Here is a 14,950-nt window from a genome sequence, read left to right on the forward strand (position 1 = left end):
TTGCATTAACGCAGAACACGTTTTTCTTATTCCTATTTTCACATTTTTTGTGCAGTTCAGCTCTTTTTCTGCCAGTACGGGAGATCTTTTTGTTTCCTTTCTAGGCTTTTGCCTGGGACACTAGCCTGGTAGGTAGTTTCCACTGACTGGCTGTTTTAATCCTTTAGAAAATATATGGATTAAACTGCATTTGATGGCTGGAGTATCCAGAGACGGACTGTTCCTTCTAAAAATGGCCAGCTCGGAGGTATAGTATATTTATACTATATATATATGCATATATTTTTGGTACTGCAAAAGCTACACTTCTCTATTTGTGCACTTTGACTATTAGCAACACCACGTGAGCTGCTGAGAATTACTGTATTTCATCGTTCAATCTCTCAGCCGAGGTTTTAAGTCCCGCACAGCTACACGCGGCGTGAAAAAAGCACGTTTTAACTCCACACTCCGATAAATATGTAACAAGGAGGAGTTAAATAATGAAAGTGTGGCGAACAAGGAAAATCCTCTCGCCCTACACCTAACTTCTATTCTCTTTCCGTATTTCCCCAATCTCTATTCTCTACAGCGGTGACGTCTCCCGCAGCCCCCGGAAGTGATGTCACAGCCGGATGTCGTCCATTGACACGGTGGGCCTGAAGTCTGCCTGCGGGTGACAAGAAGTTGATCATGGGGCAGTCCGGGACTGGCGATCTGTGACCCGAGAGTGGGTAACACCCCGGGGGGTGGTGGGAGCGGAATGGGGGTGGTGTGTTGTACACAATGTGTACGTTTTGTGCGCGCACTGTGTATGTTTCCTGGTTGTGTGTTACATGTCCGTATGTTTTGATTTTCTGCAAGTTTTCCGTGTTGCTCGTCAGTTCTGTATACAGTGAACCTGCATACAGCATAATCATGTTATGCAAAGCATTCACTGTATCACTTTACAGTATTTGCTGGTACCGAATTAATGAGCCTCTTCAGCATATTGTTATCACCTGCTGTGATGTATGTATGTATGTATGTATGTATGTATGATATATATATACTGTTTTATAGATCAGATCATTTATATCAGTTATGCAAATTTCACATTTTATTTTACATCCATATTGATGATTTGTGTGGTGCCATCATATTGTGCAGCGCTGTTCAAAGTGATTACGCTTAGGATAGGTAGATCCAGTTACGAAATCACATGCAGAAGTACAAATCAGGTGAATCTGAATAAGTGTTATGGTGTCCTTCATATATATATACGTAACAAAATACCGTCATGTTGCAAGTAGCTTGCACTAGTTTGGATATGCTCTGTTGTGTTATGTGTGTATGTGTTTTATGACTCTAATTTTCATGATGCAGCCAGTTGTTGAGACAGCTATTGAAATCCTGTACACTAAATGCAAGTAATATAACCAAATTCTGTAGCTTCCTAAGTAGCAAGATGTGTGTATGGATAATATAGCGTGCATGTCCTTTTAAATGCCAGTAATTAATGTGCCTGGATCACATGTGGATGTAGCCAGGAAATGTGTCTCAGTAGGTCACATTTCTTCCTCTTCTCTGAAGGTCCATAAGTGCAAATGAGTGATGTCTGGCCACAAAATTCATACCTTTTTGTCTGGAAGTAAATAAAACATTTTCTTTTTGTCTCTATCCTACCGTATATACCAGAGTGTAATGGGCTCATCTTAAAGTGGACCAGTCATCCACAAACATGTGGATCAAAAGGTCCAGTAAAGGCGAGTAAGACCCTTATTCTGTTAGCAAATGTGTGTGTATATATTAAAGCTATGTTCACCTGGACATTGCCAGATCCAGGTTCTTTCTAATTTAGCTTCTTGGTTGTTGTGTGGCCATGCTTGTATCTCTGTGCTGTCAAACCTGAAGGCGTAGAGCTAATAGGGACAGGTTTAATCTTTGATTAAATAACTTTTCACTCATATATTTACTAGCCAATGGGCTAGCACATTGCTTAGGGGACAAGTTGCCCACTACGGAGTGAGAACTTGTAACGTTTCAAGGACAGGTGTACATATGAAGCGTTACTGCATGCCATGGAGTGAGCAAAATATTTATAGTATTATAGCACGCTTTTTAGTGTATCTAACACCCAGTAACAGTGGCGGCACTACCGGGGTGGCGACTGCTACCGGACCCTGGAGTTCTGCCAGTCGGGGGGGGGCAAGGGGTGCTGAGCGGTGGTTTTCAGCAACTACTCGGCACCCTTCTGTCTCCTCTGCTCCCTGCCACTGCCTGCCTGCCTCAGGGCTGCCCCGACTGCAGTTGTGCGAGCGTGAGGCATCTGCCTCGGGTGCCGGCGCTTCACGCTGAGCGCCGGCATGTGACGTCATATGCCGGCGCTCAGTATTGCAGCCACGCGCACCGCGGCAGAGCAGCGAGACAGAGGCCTCACGCCCCACCGCAGGACTGCACGGTAAGTGACCTACAAAGGGGGGTAGATAGTGTGAGAAGGGGGTGGGGGCCCTTAACAGATTCTCGCACCGGGGCCATGAGGCTTCTAGTTACGCCCCTGCCCAGTAATGTTTGAAGTGCCCGATCTCGATTTGACTTTTTTCCTGTTAGTTCTATGGCGATTCTTAAGTTAGGTTACAATGCAGATTTTCTTCTGTTTTGGAGATATTCAGAAATGCGACAATTTATGTGTGAAAAGATATATAGCTCTAGACGGCTGCCTGTATTATCCAAAAAATGAGTACTTTTGCCGTATTTGGGTTTTAAGCCAATACCAGAAAGCTGGCCGTATCAATAAATATATCAACCCTCGTCTGCGAGATCATCTTTTGGTTTCCGTTTGGTCCTGTTTGCGAAGACCCTGTAGATCTTTGGCACCGGCTCCTTTAAATGTGGATGGAAGCACAGCTAATACCGATAAACATTTTTATCCAGTACTATAGATTTGGTGTACATGCAGTGTGAGAACATGATGCCAGTAATTCAAACTAATCTTGCCAACAAAACGATAATTATAGCCATTTAAAGCTAAATGTATGAAAAAATACTTGTTTATTATGGGGGAAACGTCTACCATCCAAAAAGAAGTAAAGTATGTTTAGTGGATTAAACAATTCCCAACTTAATACTGAATCCCTCTTCAGCCATGTATACCACAACATTGTGAAGATAACATGGGTGAAGATATCACAAGCATTATGACTGACGATTATAGCAGAGCAGGCTATTGTTTGATCTACATAGCGCAGGGCTTGACAAATTTGTTTTGAATCTAGGAGCCAGGTTATTTTCGTTAGGAGTGATCTGATCATCATCAGCCCACTTACTAAACTCACAGCATTTGACCTGGAAGCACCCTGGACTTTCAGGTCAGTGCTGTTTTTTGTTGTGTTTTTTTTTTTTTTTTATGTATATTTGTTTTTAACGCTTTCAATGCTGATGTTCCATTGGAGCACAGCATTAACTGATATTTAGTCCCCACATGCTTGTGGGGACAAATGTTAACCCCTGCAATGCCACGAATGTGTTATACACAATTGTGGATTTGAAGGGGTTAAGGCTGCACTATCGCTCTCATGGAGCGATCAGGCAGCAGGGGGGGTGTTGGGGCTGGTCTCCACACTTATGTGGAGACCAAAGAACCCTCTCCCCCTGTCCCTGAAGCTGCCTCTGGCAGCTGGGACGCAATTGCTGGTCTATAGACCAGCCATTGCAGGGGGGAGTCTCTCTGATGACTGCTGTAGGCTTCCATGCCTACAGGAGTCATCAAAGGGCTTGTGGGGGTCTCGTTTTTGCTGTTGCTGGCCTGCCTCACTTGTGTGGGGACCCAATCAACACTGAACCCCCTTTCCTGAAGCTGCCTGTGGCGGCTGAAAACGCTATTGCAGGTTTTCCTGCAATCGCGGTTTCAGCCTACAGGATCACTCCGTGGGAGTGATCTCAGGCTTGGGGGCGGGCTCTGAGTGGCTGTGCTGTCTGCCCAGACTCCTGGGCAGAAAGCAACAGCAGCACCCCCGCGTGGTGACACGGGGGCATTTTTTTGTGGACGTAAGAGGCTGACAAACTCCTAGGCGCCAGGACAAAATTCTGAGTCGACCTGGCGCCTGGGATTTGTCGAGCCCTGACATAGCGTCATCATATTATGCAGTGCTGTACAATGGACTCCCGACACGTCTGATCATAAGGAACATTGATTAGGAAAAAGTGCCTATGATGAATGTTCCACCTTTCACTTGGGTCTTCCTCTCTGGGATTCTTATCTTCATATCAGTGTACAAATTCTGCAACTGGCACAGCAAAAAAGCAGTGTGTATGTGTATGCCTACCTGAGGCGATTTGATACTCACTGAAGGGACAAAAGAGGATTTTGCTGATTGTGAAGAAGAGAAAAAGAGGCTTACACTGTGTTCCCTTTAAATTGATACCTGAAATGCATTTTCTCATCTTCATAATCTCATTGACCATAAACTAGATGCCCCAACACCTATAACATTTTTTTCTCATGCGTTTTACTGTCTCTACTATCTTCAGCAAACATAGTCTATTGCATGCAACTCTACATGTGCAGTGGTTTTGTATGTTTGCAGAATGGTAGACTGTGGGGCTAAATATTGATAGCACAAATAAATGAAGAGGTTGTGTATAGTTTGTGCACCCTTTGAGAATCTTTCTGGCGACTGCCTTTTGTAGGCAAAATATCTGTGAGTGGCTGGAAAGGACCATTTAAACCTAGTAGATGCCTGCTGCCGTATTGCATCAGGGAGATCAGAAATTTGTTTTGTTTTTTCTCCTCTCATCATCGCCTGGTCTGTGGTTCCAGACAGTATTATAAATTTAACAGTATTCACATGCCAGCAGGAATTCCTTATTGTAACTAACTCCCTTGAGGTCCTATACAGACCTAACGCCGGTCTCTGATTGTTTTCCTGCTGAAAGCCTAGTTTCCTGACCACAAGGACAGATCTACAGCAAGTCCTGTTAAAGCAAATCCTCTTAGGTAATAAGGAAATAGAACAGTCCTATAAAACAGGGCCTATGTCTGTTGGCACAATTGGTTTCAGATACCTGTTCCCCACGGAGTACATACAGGTTTTTTTATTTAAAGTTTCCCCCAAAAATGCAGTTGTTCCAAAACATGCATTTGTGGTACCTATAGAACACTGCTAATCGGATCTGCTCCCATGAGCTGTACCTGTCCAGTGCTGATATACTGTATTGTGGCTCCAGAGGTGGCTCGTGCTAGATTTCCAGAGGTTCTAATGAAACCCCCCACAGGCATCTGCAGAAGAAACTGATCCTGCCACTGATTATCTGTTTCAGGCAGCCAAATTTGGTGTGTAAAGACCAGAAAGGGCATACTACACCACACATTTGGAGATGCAGCTTCTTCTAAAAATAATACCCCCACACACACACACACACGTTAAATACCCACACGTAATCCACATTTACGTAGTTACAAAGTACATTTTTCATTGAGGGGGGTGTGAAAATAGACTTACAAATGTAAGAAAACCACATTTTCTCAGATGTTGAATTACATTACTTTTATTGTGTATATGTTTGTGTTTGCCTAAAATAGGTCATTATTATTTCTCTCATTCACTAAGCTGTAATGCATCATCGTCTAATTGCCAAAGCGGTGTGGGAAACAAAATGTCTTCCTACAACTGAATTATACAAAGCACTGTGAAGGAAACTACAGATTCAATTTGCCTACAGTGCTAATTCTTAAAATGTCATGTATCTCCTTTCCAGTAGTATCATCAACATTGTCCAGGGTAAGACTAATGTTCTTTGGGCAAAAACAAGGAAAATCAGTTTTTGAGACTGGCACTGTGGGTCTTATCCTTTTAGATCTGCACATAATGGCAAACATGGTTTATTATAACTTTATTATGTTCTAAAGTACTATTTTTATATTCTTTATCTTTGCCTTTCCCCGTTGTAGATCTTCTCAGTAACTGAAACTTGCTGTTTTTTGTGTGTCCAGGTGCTTGCTATGGATGGGAATGCCATCACCCTGTGGCAGTTTCTGCTTCAGCTCTTACAGGAGCCTCACCACAAGAAACTTATCTGTTGGACCTCTAATGATGGCGAGTTCAAACTCCTGCAGGCTGAAGAAGTGGCTCGACTGTGGGGGGTGCGCAAGAACAAGCCCAGCATGAATTATGATAAGTTGAGCCGGGCTCTACGCTATTACTATGTCAAGGTAGCTTTTTGTTTTTGTATTTCCTTTCAATGTCATGTATACCATAACCAAATGCATAATACCTTAATAATACCTTTGAATTGTATTGAATTGTATCATAAAGAATAGAAATATCAGGGACGTGACATATTCAACTCTTCTGCAAACTGTCTATTAAGTGAATAGACCCCATGGTTAGAAGCATGCCTTGTCTTCTTGCACACAAGCAAGATTAGGTCATGTATTCTTACTTTGCCAGAAATATATCAAAAACTTCACAGAACTTAGAATTTGAACATGCTGCAGCACTTGGTACTCTTGGATCCATTAGCTTATATTGTGCAAAGGCAAACACAAATTCTGTATTTCTGGATAGGGTCACAACATATTGCAACATCTGCATCTTGGAAATATGGTCGATTTCTTTGAAATTCACCTAGGGAAGAAGAGTAGTGCTTTCTACTGGAACTCAAAAACAATACTACTGACAAGTAGAAATAACTTTAAAATAGAGCTAGGTTGGCAGAAGTCATAAAACAGGCTGCAGCTAAAGGACATATTTTGCTTCTGAAATATATACACTGTGTGGCAGATTCTGAGTTGATGCACATGAGCATCGTACTACCATGGTCTTTGTGATCTAACCTAGATGACCTGCTGGCAGAAAAAACATTGACGTGATATATAGGGCTGCAACTAACGATTATTTTCATAATCGATTAGTTGGCCGATTATTTTTTCGATTAATCGGATAAAAAAATTAATGTAAATTTTTAATTTATTTAAAATAATTCAATAAACAAACAGGATGTTAAAAACAAAGAGCAAAATAAAAAAAACTTTGATAAAATGCATTTCTTGTTTTTATTTCCCAACCTGCACCCCCCCGTTATGCCCATTTGAGCCCAGGCTTGCCACACTACCTGCCAGATATGCCTTATACCCCCTGAAACGCCATTCCACTGTGCCCCCATATATGCCTTAAACCCTTTGCTACGCCACTCTGTCCTCCCCAGACATGCCACACTGCCTCCCAGACATGCCACACTGCCCTCCCCACATATGCCTTATATACGTTGATCCAGGGATTTATTCTGATTGCCATATTTGGAGTCGGGAAGGAATTTTCCCCCTGGTATGGGGCAATTGGCATCTGCTTCATAAGGGTTTTTTGCCTTCCTCTGGATCAACACGGTAGGGACACAATATGTATATAGGTTGAACTTGATGGACTTTGGTCTTTTTTCAACCTTATGAACTATGTTACTATGTTACCCTATATGCCCCTGATGTCACTCCGTCCTCCCCAGATATGCCCTATACCCCCAGATATCCCACAGTCTCCTCAGAGATTCATAGACTCGTTGACAGCACACTGACACTATACTTTTACAAATAAATATAGGATTAATCTTCACTGCCCCCAGGATTTAGATTCCCCTTAGTTGCCCCCCTTTACATTTAACTGCACCTTAAGTTAACTTTATTAAATGAAATGAACCCTCATTCCTCAGCATTAAATTAACCCTAAAGACCCTATCAACCACAACTGCCCCTAAATTAACCCTAAACACCCCAGTAACCATAGCTGCCCCTAAATTAACCCCCACCTCCCCGTTAACCATAGATGTCCCTAAATTAACCCCCACCTCCCTTAACTTTCAGCAGCCCAAATATTAATTTTATACTCAGATGAGTGTCACAGCCATGTGGACGCTATAGGAAATGGACGGGATCAATCTTCAGTGTGACTGTAGGGGGACTGGGAGAAAAAGGGGCGGAGCCAATCCCAGAGTGACTGCAGGGAGGGACTGGTAAGTAGGAACTGCTGTGAGTCACACTGAAACAGATTATAAAATGAGGGGTATTTCTCAGCATTTTCTCTGAAAAAACCCTCATTTTATAATCAATAAAAATCGATTCAACTAATCGTTAGCGACGATTTTCATAAGCGACTTTCATTATCGATTTTATTGATTAGTTGTTGCAGCCCTAATCATACATCTCCACATTGTCATTTCATTATCTAAATGAGATCAGTGAAGTGTGTGGTTTAGAAAGTCAGATCTGACAATACTAGTCTAATTAAAGCTGTTGTTTAACCCTTTAATGGTGTTAAGACACTAAAAATTTAAAATAAACAAGCAGTTAAAAATTATTTCAAAAGGTTGAATTTGTTTTATGACTTCACAATGCATTATGAAAAAGCACTATGGTGGGCTTTTTTTGCCCTACATAATTAACCGTTGTAGGGCTGAAACAACGAATCGATAAAATCGATAATAATCGATAACGGAAATCGTTGTCGACGATTTCCGTTATCGATTAATCGAGTGATCGATTCGTTGTTGGAGCACTCGGCTCCTTTTACTTACCTCCGCGAGCGTTCCCCGCTTTTGCTACACGCTCTGCAGTCTCCGCCTTCTTTTAGCTACGTGACGGATGTGACGCGCTTCAATCAAGAGTTCAATAAAGTTTTAAAAGTTTGAAGTGGAACGAGTCCGTAGCGGAGGTAAGTATTCTTTTTATGTCTATGTGCGAATCGCTCTGTGCGAGTGGCTCCATTCGCACAGAGCGATTCGCGGGGGTGGGGGTCCACGGCGGGGTGGGATTTCAGAGGATGCAGGGCAGGGTGTGAGTGTGGATGCAGGGCAGAGTGGGGGTGGGGATGCAGGGCAGAGTGGGGGTGGGGATGCAGGGCAGGAGACTGGGTGCAGGGCAGAGTTGGGGTGGGGATGCAGGGTGTGAGTGTGGGTGCAGGGCAGAGTGGGGGTGGGGGGGGTTAGGGCAGAGTGGGAGACTGGGTGCAGGGCAGAGTGGGAGACTGGGTGCAGGGCAGAGTGGGAGACTGGGTGCAGGGCAGAGTGGGAGAGTGGGGATGCAGGGCAGAATGTGGGGGCTGGGTGCAGGGCAGAGTTGGAGACTGGGTGCAGGGGCACAGTGCAAAGTGCTGGGTGCAAAGTGCCAGGGCTGGGGCAAAGTGCCGGGTGCAAAGTGCTGGGTGCAAAGTGCCAGTGCTGGGGCAAAGTGCTGGGTGCAAAGTGCCAGGGCTGGGGCAAAGTGCTGGGTGCAAAGTGCCAGTGCTGGGTGCAAAGTGCTGGGTGCAAAGTGCCAGGGCTGGGGCACAGTGTTGGGTGCAAAGTGCCAGGGCTGGGTGCAAAGTGCTGGGTGCAAAGTGCCAGGGCTGGGTGCAAAGTGCATAAATATTGTTTTTGGGTTCTTGTACTTTGAAAATATTGTTTTTTATTACATCATAACAAAATAAGAATGTTAATGTAAATTTTAAGTTGTTTTTTAACATCCAGTTCATTAAATTATTTTAAATAAACGAAAAATTTGCATATTGTTTTTTTTTTATCCGATTAATCGATTAATCGAAAAAATAATCGGCCAACTAATCGATTATTAAAATAATCGTTAGTTGCAGCCCTAAACCGTTGGAGACTTCCTAAAGTCACATTATGGTCATGAGAGTCCATTATGCAAGCCAGCTCAGACCTTCTTGTAGTAGAACTTCGCCGTGCTTGACCTTTCATAATGTGATGTTAGAACATGCCTACTGTGAAGAGGATTGCACTCCTCCATTTGTGTCAACAAATTTAAATTAATAGAAATAGGTGTGAAAGTCAATTTAATTTTACTCTTCTTTTATCCTGAACTTACTTTATCCATGTATGTTTATTGTAAGGTTTATTAAATTATTTTCATTAACCTTTTTTATTGTCTGGTTTTAGAATATTATAAAGAAAGTGAATGGGCAGAAATTTGTTTATAAGTTTGTTTCATACCCGGATATTCTCACCATGGACCCACTTACTTTAGGGCGTGGAGAAGGGGATACGGATGGGTGTGCCCTTGATGCTGTAAGCACTTATACAATAAGAGACAAGGAGAACTCTGGAAAAGAGAGAGTTACAGGCCTTTCCGGTAAATCCTCTGGAAGAAACGACTACATCCATTCTGGTCTGTACACATCCTTCACTTTAAATTCTCTAAATACAGCTGGAGTAAAACTTTTCAAAAACATCACTATGGAAACCCCTTTTGAGAAGAAAATTACTCAGGAAGCCTCTCCATCTGTCATCAAGTTTGTACCAACACCAGCCAAGAATCCGGATCCAGCGCCTAGGGTCCCTTCCGTCCCACCTCAGCCTCCAGAACCACAAGAGAAACCTGCTGAACCGCCTCCTAATGTAGTAGTAAACACACTATCTCCCCCTGCCCCCTCTATCTCTCCTATTCCTTTTGAAACTTTATCACCCGCTTTGAATTCCAATCAAGAAATGGTAATTGACAACGACTTGGAATCTGTCAACTCACAGTCGATTGAATTTTCCAGTGAGGTGTCCATGGAAGTGCCAGAGCAGGAACCTGAGTTTGAGCCGGAACCTGAGCCCGAGCCGTATGTGCTGGACGTGAAAACCACCAAATCTAAAAAGCCCAAAGGGCTTGAATTAGCCCCCACCGTGGTAATTACCACTAGCGATGCAAATCCATTGGGCATCCTCAGTCCCTCACTGGCCACAGCATCTCTCACACCAGCGTTTTTCTCTCAGGTAAGGAGGTAAATGTATCATATTCATAGTCAAAGCGAGTCAGACGCTCCGGAAACCATCTTTAAGTAACCACTTAATGCCCCTATAGACATGCAGGTATGTCCAAAAAAGGTGAGGGAAGATGCTCCAGCTTGAGGACCATGTGGACGTATATACACGTTCTGTGTTAAAAAAAAACCTTTTTTATAATACATAATTATTGCAGCTTGATCAATTCTTAGTGACTCTAGGTCACTGATTATTTATAGGTCTATCAAGTGATTCAATTTTACATTATTATACTTTATCATACATAATTTTATTATACACTCTGCATGTGAACATATATCTGCATATTGTTGTGAATTTTGGGCAGGTTGGGTCCATATTTTCTCTCAATAAAAAAAGAATGAAAAGAATGTAGCCCACTAGACCCTGGTCAAGACCAAGCTGAGAGTGAGAAGATTCTCCATTTTCAAACAAATGTAAAACATTTTATATATAAACAATATAGGGAGCTCAGTGATGTCATTGCGTGACCGGTACAGTGCAAAAATAAATAGCTAATAGTATTGAAAATCGTGCACTATAGGGTAATATATAAGGGATGGATGTGGCCCTCTAGAACACAAAAATATGTACGTGGGGTGTTACTTTAATAATAAACATAAATTGTTCAGCAGTTGCCCACTGTGTAGAAGAAATCATAATTGACAAAATTATGTATTTATGTTTTTCTATGGTTTCAAGAGAAAGCTATACTTGTCGTGGAAAAAGTTTGTCTAATTTGTGCTTGTACATCAAGCACAGAAAAGAGAAATCTTGATTAAACCGACATAGAGATTATAATACATGTATTATAATAATATGACATGTTCAATTGTAACATAATTCAATTGAAGGAAGAAATAAAGGCTGGGAGGATGCTTTACAACCAGAGGTCAGCCAAACAGTCTAAGTGTATAAGTAGAATGTTTAATCTATAAATAATAATGATATATTCTGTGTGTATGGGAGATTCCAATTGACCTTCTCTGCCATCAGATGTATGTCCATGGTGTGTCCACTTTCTTAAACCTCAAACTGACCCTTCTTAGGTTGTGTTATTGATTTGTGTGGTGAAAGAGGTAATACGCTGAGATGATCAGCCCTTCCAGAGACCAGAATGAAATGGCTATAGGACCTGTTTATGATCCGTCTTCCAGAAAATTACTAAAGAAGGCTTTAGTAAGGCCTGGGGACCTTCAAAATCTCTGCAGGACCAGTCCTTGCGCTTAAAATAAAATAACAAGAGGAGTTGCTGAGTTTTGAACTATTGATCAAATTGATAGAAAAGTGAAATGGCTTACTTTTTTTTACCCTTGTGTGTGTGTGTGTGTGTGTATATATGTATGTACGTATGTATGTCTGTGTGTGTATATATATAAGAATATTGCCAGACTGTCTTTTGTGTAGTCTTACCACATGTATGGCTCTTATCTGTTCTGTTGTAGACCCCGATACTGCTGACTCCAAGCCCCCTCCTTTCCAGTATACATTTCTGGAGCACTCTGAGTCCTGTTGCACCTCTTAGTCCTGCCAGGCTACATGGTGCCAACACATTGTTTCAGGTAAGTAGCCTTTGCCCCAAAGAATTGTTGACCAAGTTGAGTTTCAAATGATACAATATTTATTCAAATATATAGACAAGTTAACACCACAACTCTCCTGCCAACTTCCATGTTACAGTTATCTAGCTATCCATGTCATGCCTATCGTGGATAAGTAGTTGAGTCTTTTCCAATAAGTAAAGTATTGGTTTATATTGGCTTTATGTGGATACTAGGCCATAGTAATATATACCATTTGTGTGCCGTGGTTTGGACAACCCCCCCCCTTGGAGGCAGAGAAAATGTTTGTGATTTGGCTTTGCTAAAGTGATGCACCGAAATGAAAATTTAGGATTCACTTGGCCGAAAATGAACCCTCCGCCTTTTAAAAAAAAATAATATATATATATATATATATATATATATATATATATATATATATATATATTGCTAACAGCAATCACACTCATATCATGCCCAGGCAGCCAGTACATGCTAGAATATGGGCATGATAGGAGTGTGATTACAGGCTCCCTATGTCATGCTATCCCCCCCTACACATACACACACACACACACATTCATATACTCATTCATTCCCAGATATTCATTATTCATCACAAGATGGGGTTGTATTAAACTAAAAACACAATTGCATAATAAAATACACATTTACACATACATTTATATTTGTGTTCAATTTTTTTTTATGAGGCAAAACAATATCCACAGTCCAATACCTTCATGTAAGTTGATTTTTCTCGCATTCAGACAGCAGTATTCCTTCATATGGAGGTCTTTGAAAGTCCGGCAAAACTTAGGTCAGCTTTTGGTAGCTGACAGCCCTCTACAGATTTTCTCACAATCACTGGTTGGCTCCTAAACCTACGTTGCCAACCGCATATCTCATTAACATTAAGGTTAATGATGTACCATTCCATTTCCGCTGTGAAGAGCTCTCCAAATGTTTGTGAATACTGAATTGTTTTACCGTTTCAGGATTGTAGAACTATATAATTGAGAAAATACATGTCTGTTTCTGACTTAATGTTTTGTACCCGTTTCAGTTTCCTTCGGTGTATAACAGCCATATGCCACTCACATTGTCCAGCTTTGAAAGTCCTTCCACACCAGGACCATTTTCTCCTGATCTACAGAAGTCCTAGCAGAAACTATTCATCCCACAGATAAAAAAGGGAAAATCTGGGACAAAGATTTGTTTGGTTGGGGTTTTTTATACATGTATATTTTTTTAAACGCTTAGTGTTGTAAACTGTCCTGTTATCAGTCCCAAAGTACGTTGCTTTTATGCATAGTTGCGCTACCTTTTACTATAAATATCTATATTTTCAGGAGCTGGGTAGGCCAGCTAAAATGTGCCCTTATAGAACCGGAAAATGGATGCCTCATATTCGGTAAAAAAAAAAAACAGGTTTGATATACTCACAAAGCACTTAATGATGTGTCATAGCCAGAAATCAGACAAATATTTAAGTCATTTAATGTGACTAAGAAGCATGTTATATAGGCAGCACGAGAAAAATGTACAGTAATAAGAAAAAAAAAAGATCATATCCAACCTGATATCCAAATGCTGAAAATCTATTTAAATACAAAGGAGCCAGAAATGTAAATTATTTGTTGGCCGGATTTTTCACCACTTGAAAACGTTGGTGGAGATGGAATGATAGCAGAAGACTCTCCAAAGTACCACCTCGTCACAGATATAACCACATAGATGAAGAAGTATAAGACCTAGAATACCTCTACATATCAATTCTACGCAGAAGATATGGCTTGTAGAATTTTGTGCAGGTCAGTTTACATTTGTTGACTCTTGTATCACTTTTTATCAGTCTTTTTTGATATGTCTATGCAAAATAATGAAATCTTGTATTCTTATATAAAAAAAAAATCCATGCTTACCACATATATCAGGAGAGACCTGTACAGTTAAGGCACTTTTTATAAAGAAAATGCAAAAACGGACCAAAGTGTTTTGACAGTTACCAGTTTGATTTAACTAGTGGTTCTTTGGAAATCAGTGATTTGTTAGGTGGTTAACTAACCCCTTCAAGAACGGGACGTACCTGGTACTTCCGGGTCAAAGGCCACCGGCAGACCGGGACGTACCAGGTACGTCATCGATGATGCGTGATCCAGCGTCGCTATGGACGCTGGGATCGCGAGGGGCGGCTGCTACTGACCGCTGGATGCCCCCAGCGATCCGTAGCAGCCACTCCCCCTCAATTCCATGCAGGTGATCGCTTTGCAGCGAATCACGAGCACGGAATTTAAATACTTTAAAAAAAAAAAAAACAAACTGCGGTCTTCAAGGGAAGACGCAGTTTGCCAACGCCGGTACTGAAGGGGTTAAAAGAGCACTGGTGTAAAATTTTAAAAATTATATTTTTGTGTCAAATTATTTATGTAATTCCATTCTGTCACCTGCATATTGTTTCAGGGTGAAACAGTATGCAGAGCTATTTGGCCCCTCCATGTGGAGAGAGAGTTGCTAGGACAGAATGCACTGGCAGAGCATGTACTTTTGTTCCCAATGCCTGTAAGCGTGCACAGAAAACCCAACAGCCAAAATACAGTGCTCATTTAGCTGAAAGACAGGGATCAGGGAACCAACCTTGTTTCACTGATCTCTGAAAAATCACCGTGGCTGCCTTT

General features: G+C 41.6%; 2 protein-coding genes across 2 annotated transcripts in view; both read left to right on the forward strand.

Moving 5' to 3' along the window:
• The window catches only part of LOC128472508 (acidic mammalian chitinase-like), a 323,300-nt gene that overhangs the window by 91,477 nt on the left and 216,873 nt on the right, over nt 1-14,950 (forward strand). The gene's annotated exons all lie outside the window — the stretch shown is intronic.
• ELK4 (ETS transcription factor ELK4) lies at nt 594-13,814 on the forward strand. Its single transcript, XM_053454396.1, has 5 exons — nt 594-709; nt 5,951-6,169; nt 9,883-10,704; nt 12,177-12,293; nt 13,339-13,814. The coding sequence occupies exons 2-5, from the start codon at nt 5,960-5,962 to the stop codon at nt 13,435-13,437; spliced, it is 1,248 nt and encodes a 415-aa protein (XP_053310371.1). The 5' UTR covers nt 594-709; nt 5,951-5,959; the 3' UTR covers nt 13,438-13,814.

This window comes from Spea bombifrons, chromosome 2, assembly GCF_027358695.1.
Source record: "Spea bombifrons isolate aSpeBom1 chromosome 2, aSpeBom1.2.pri, whole genome shotgun sequence".
NCBI lineage: Eukaryota > Metazoa > Chordata > Amphibia > Anura > Pelobatidae > Spea > Spea bombifrons.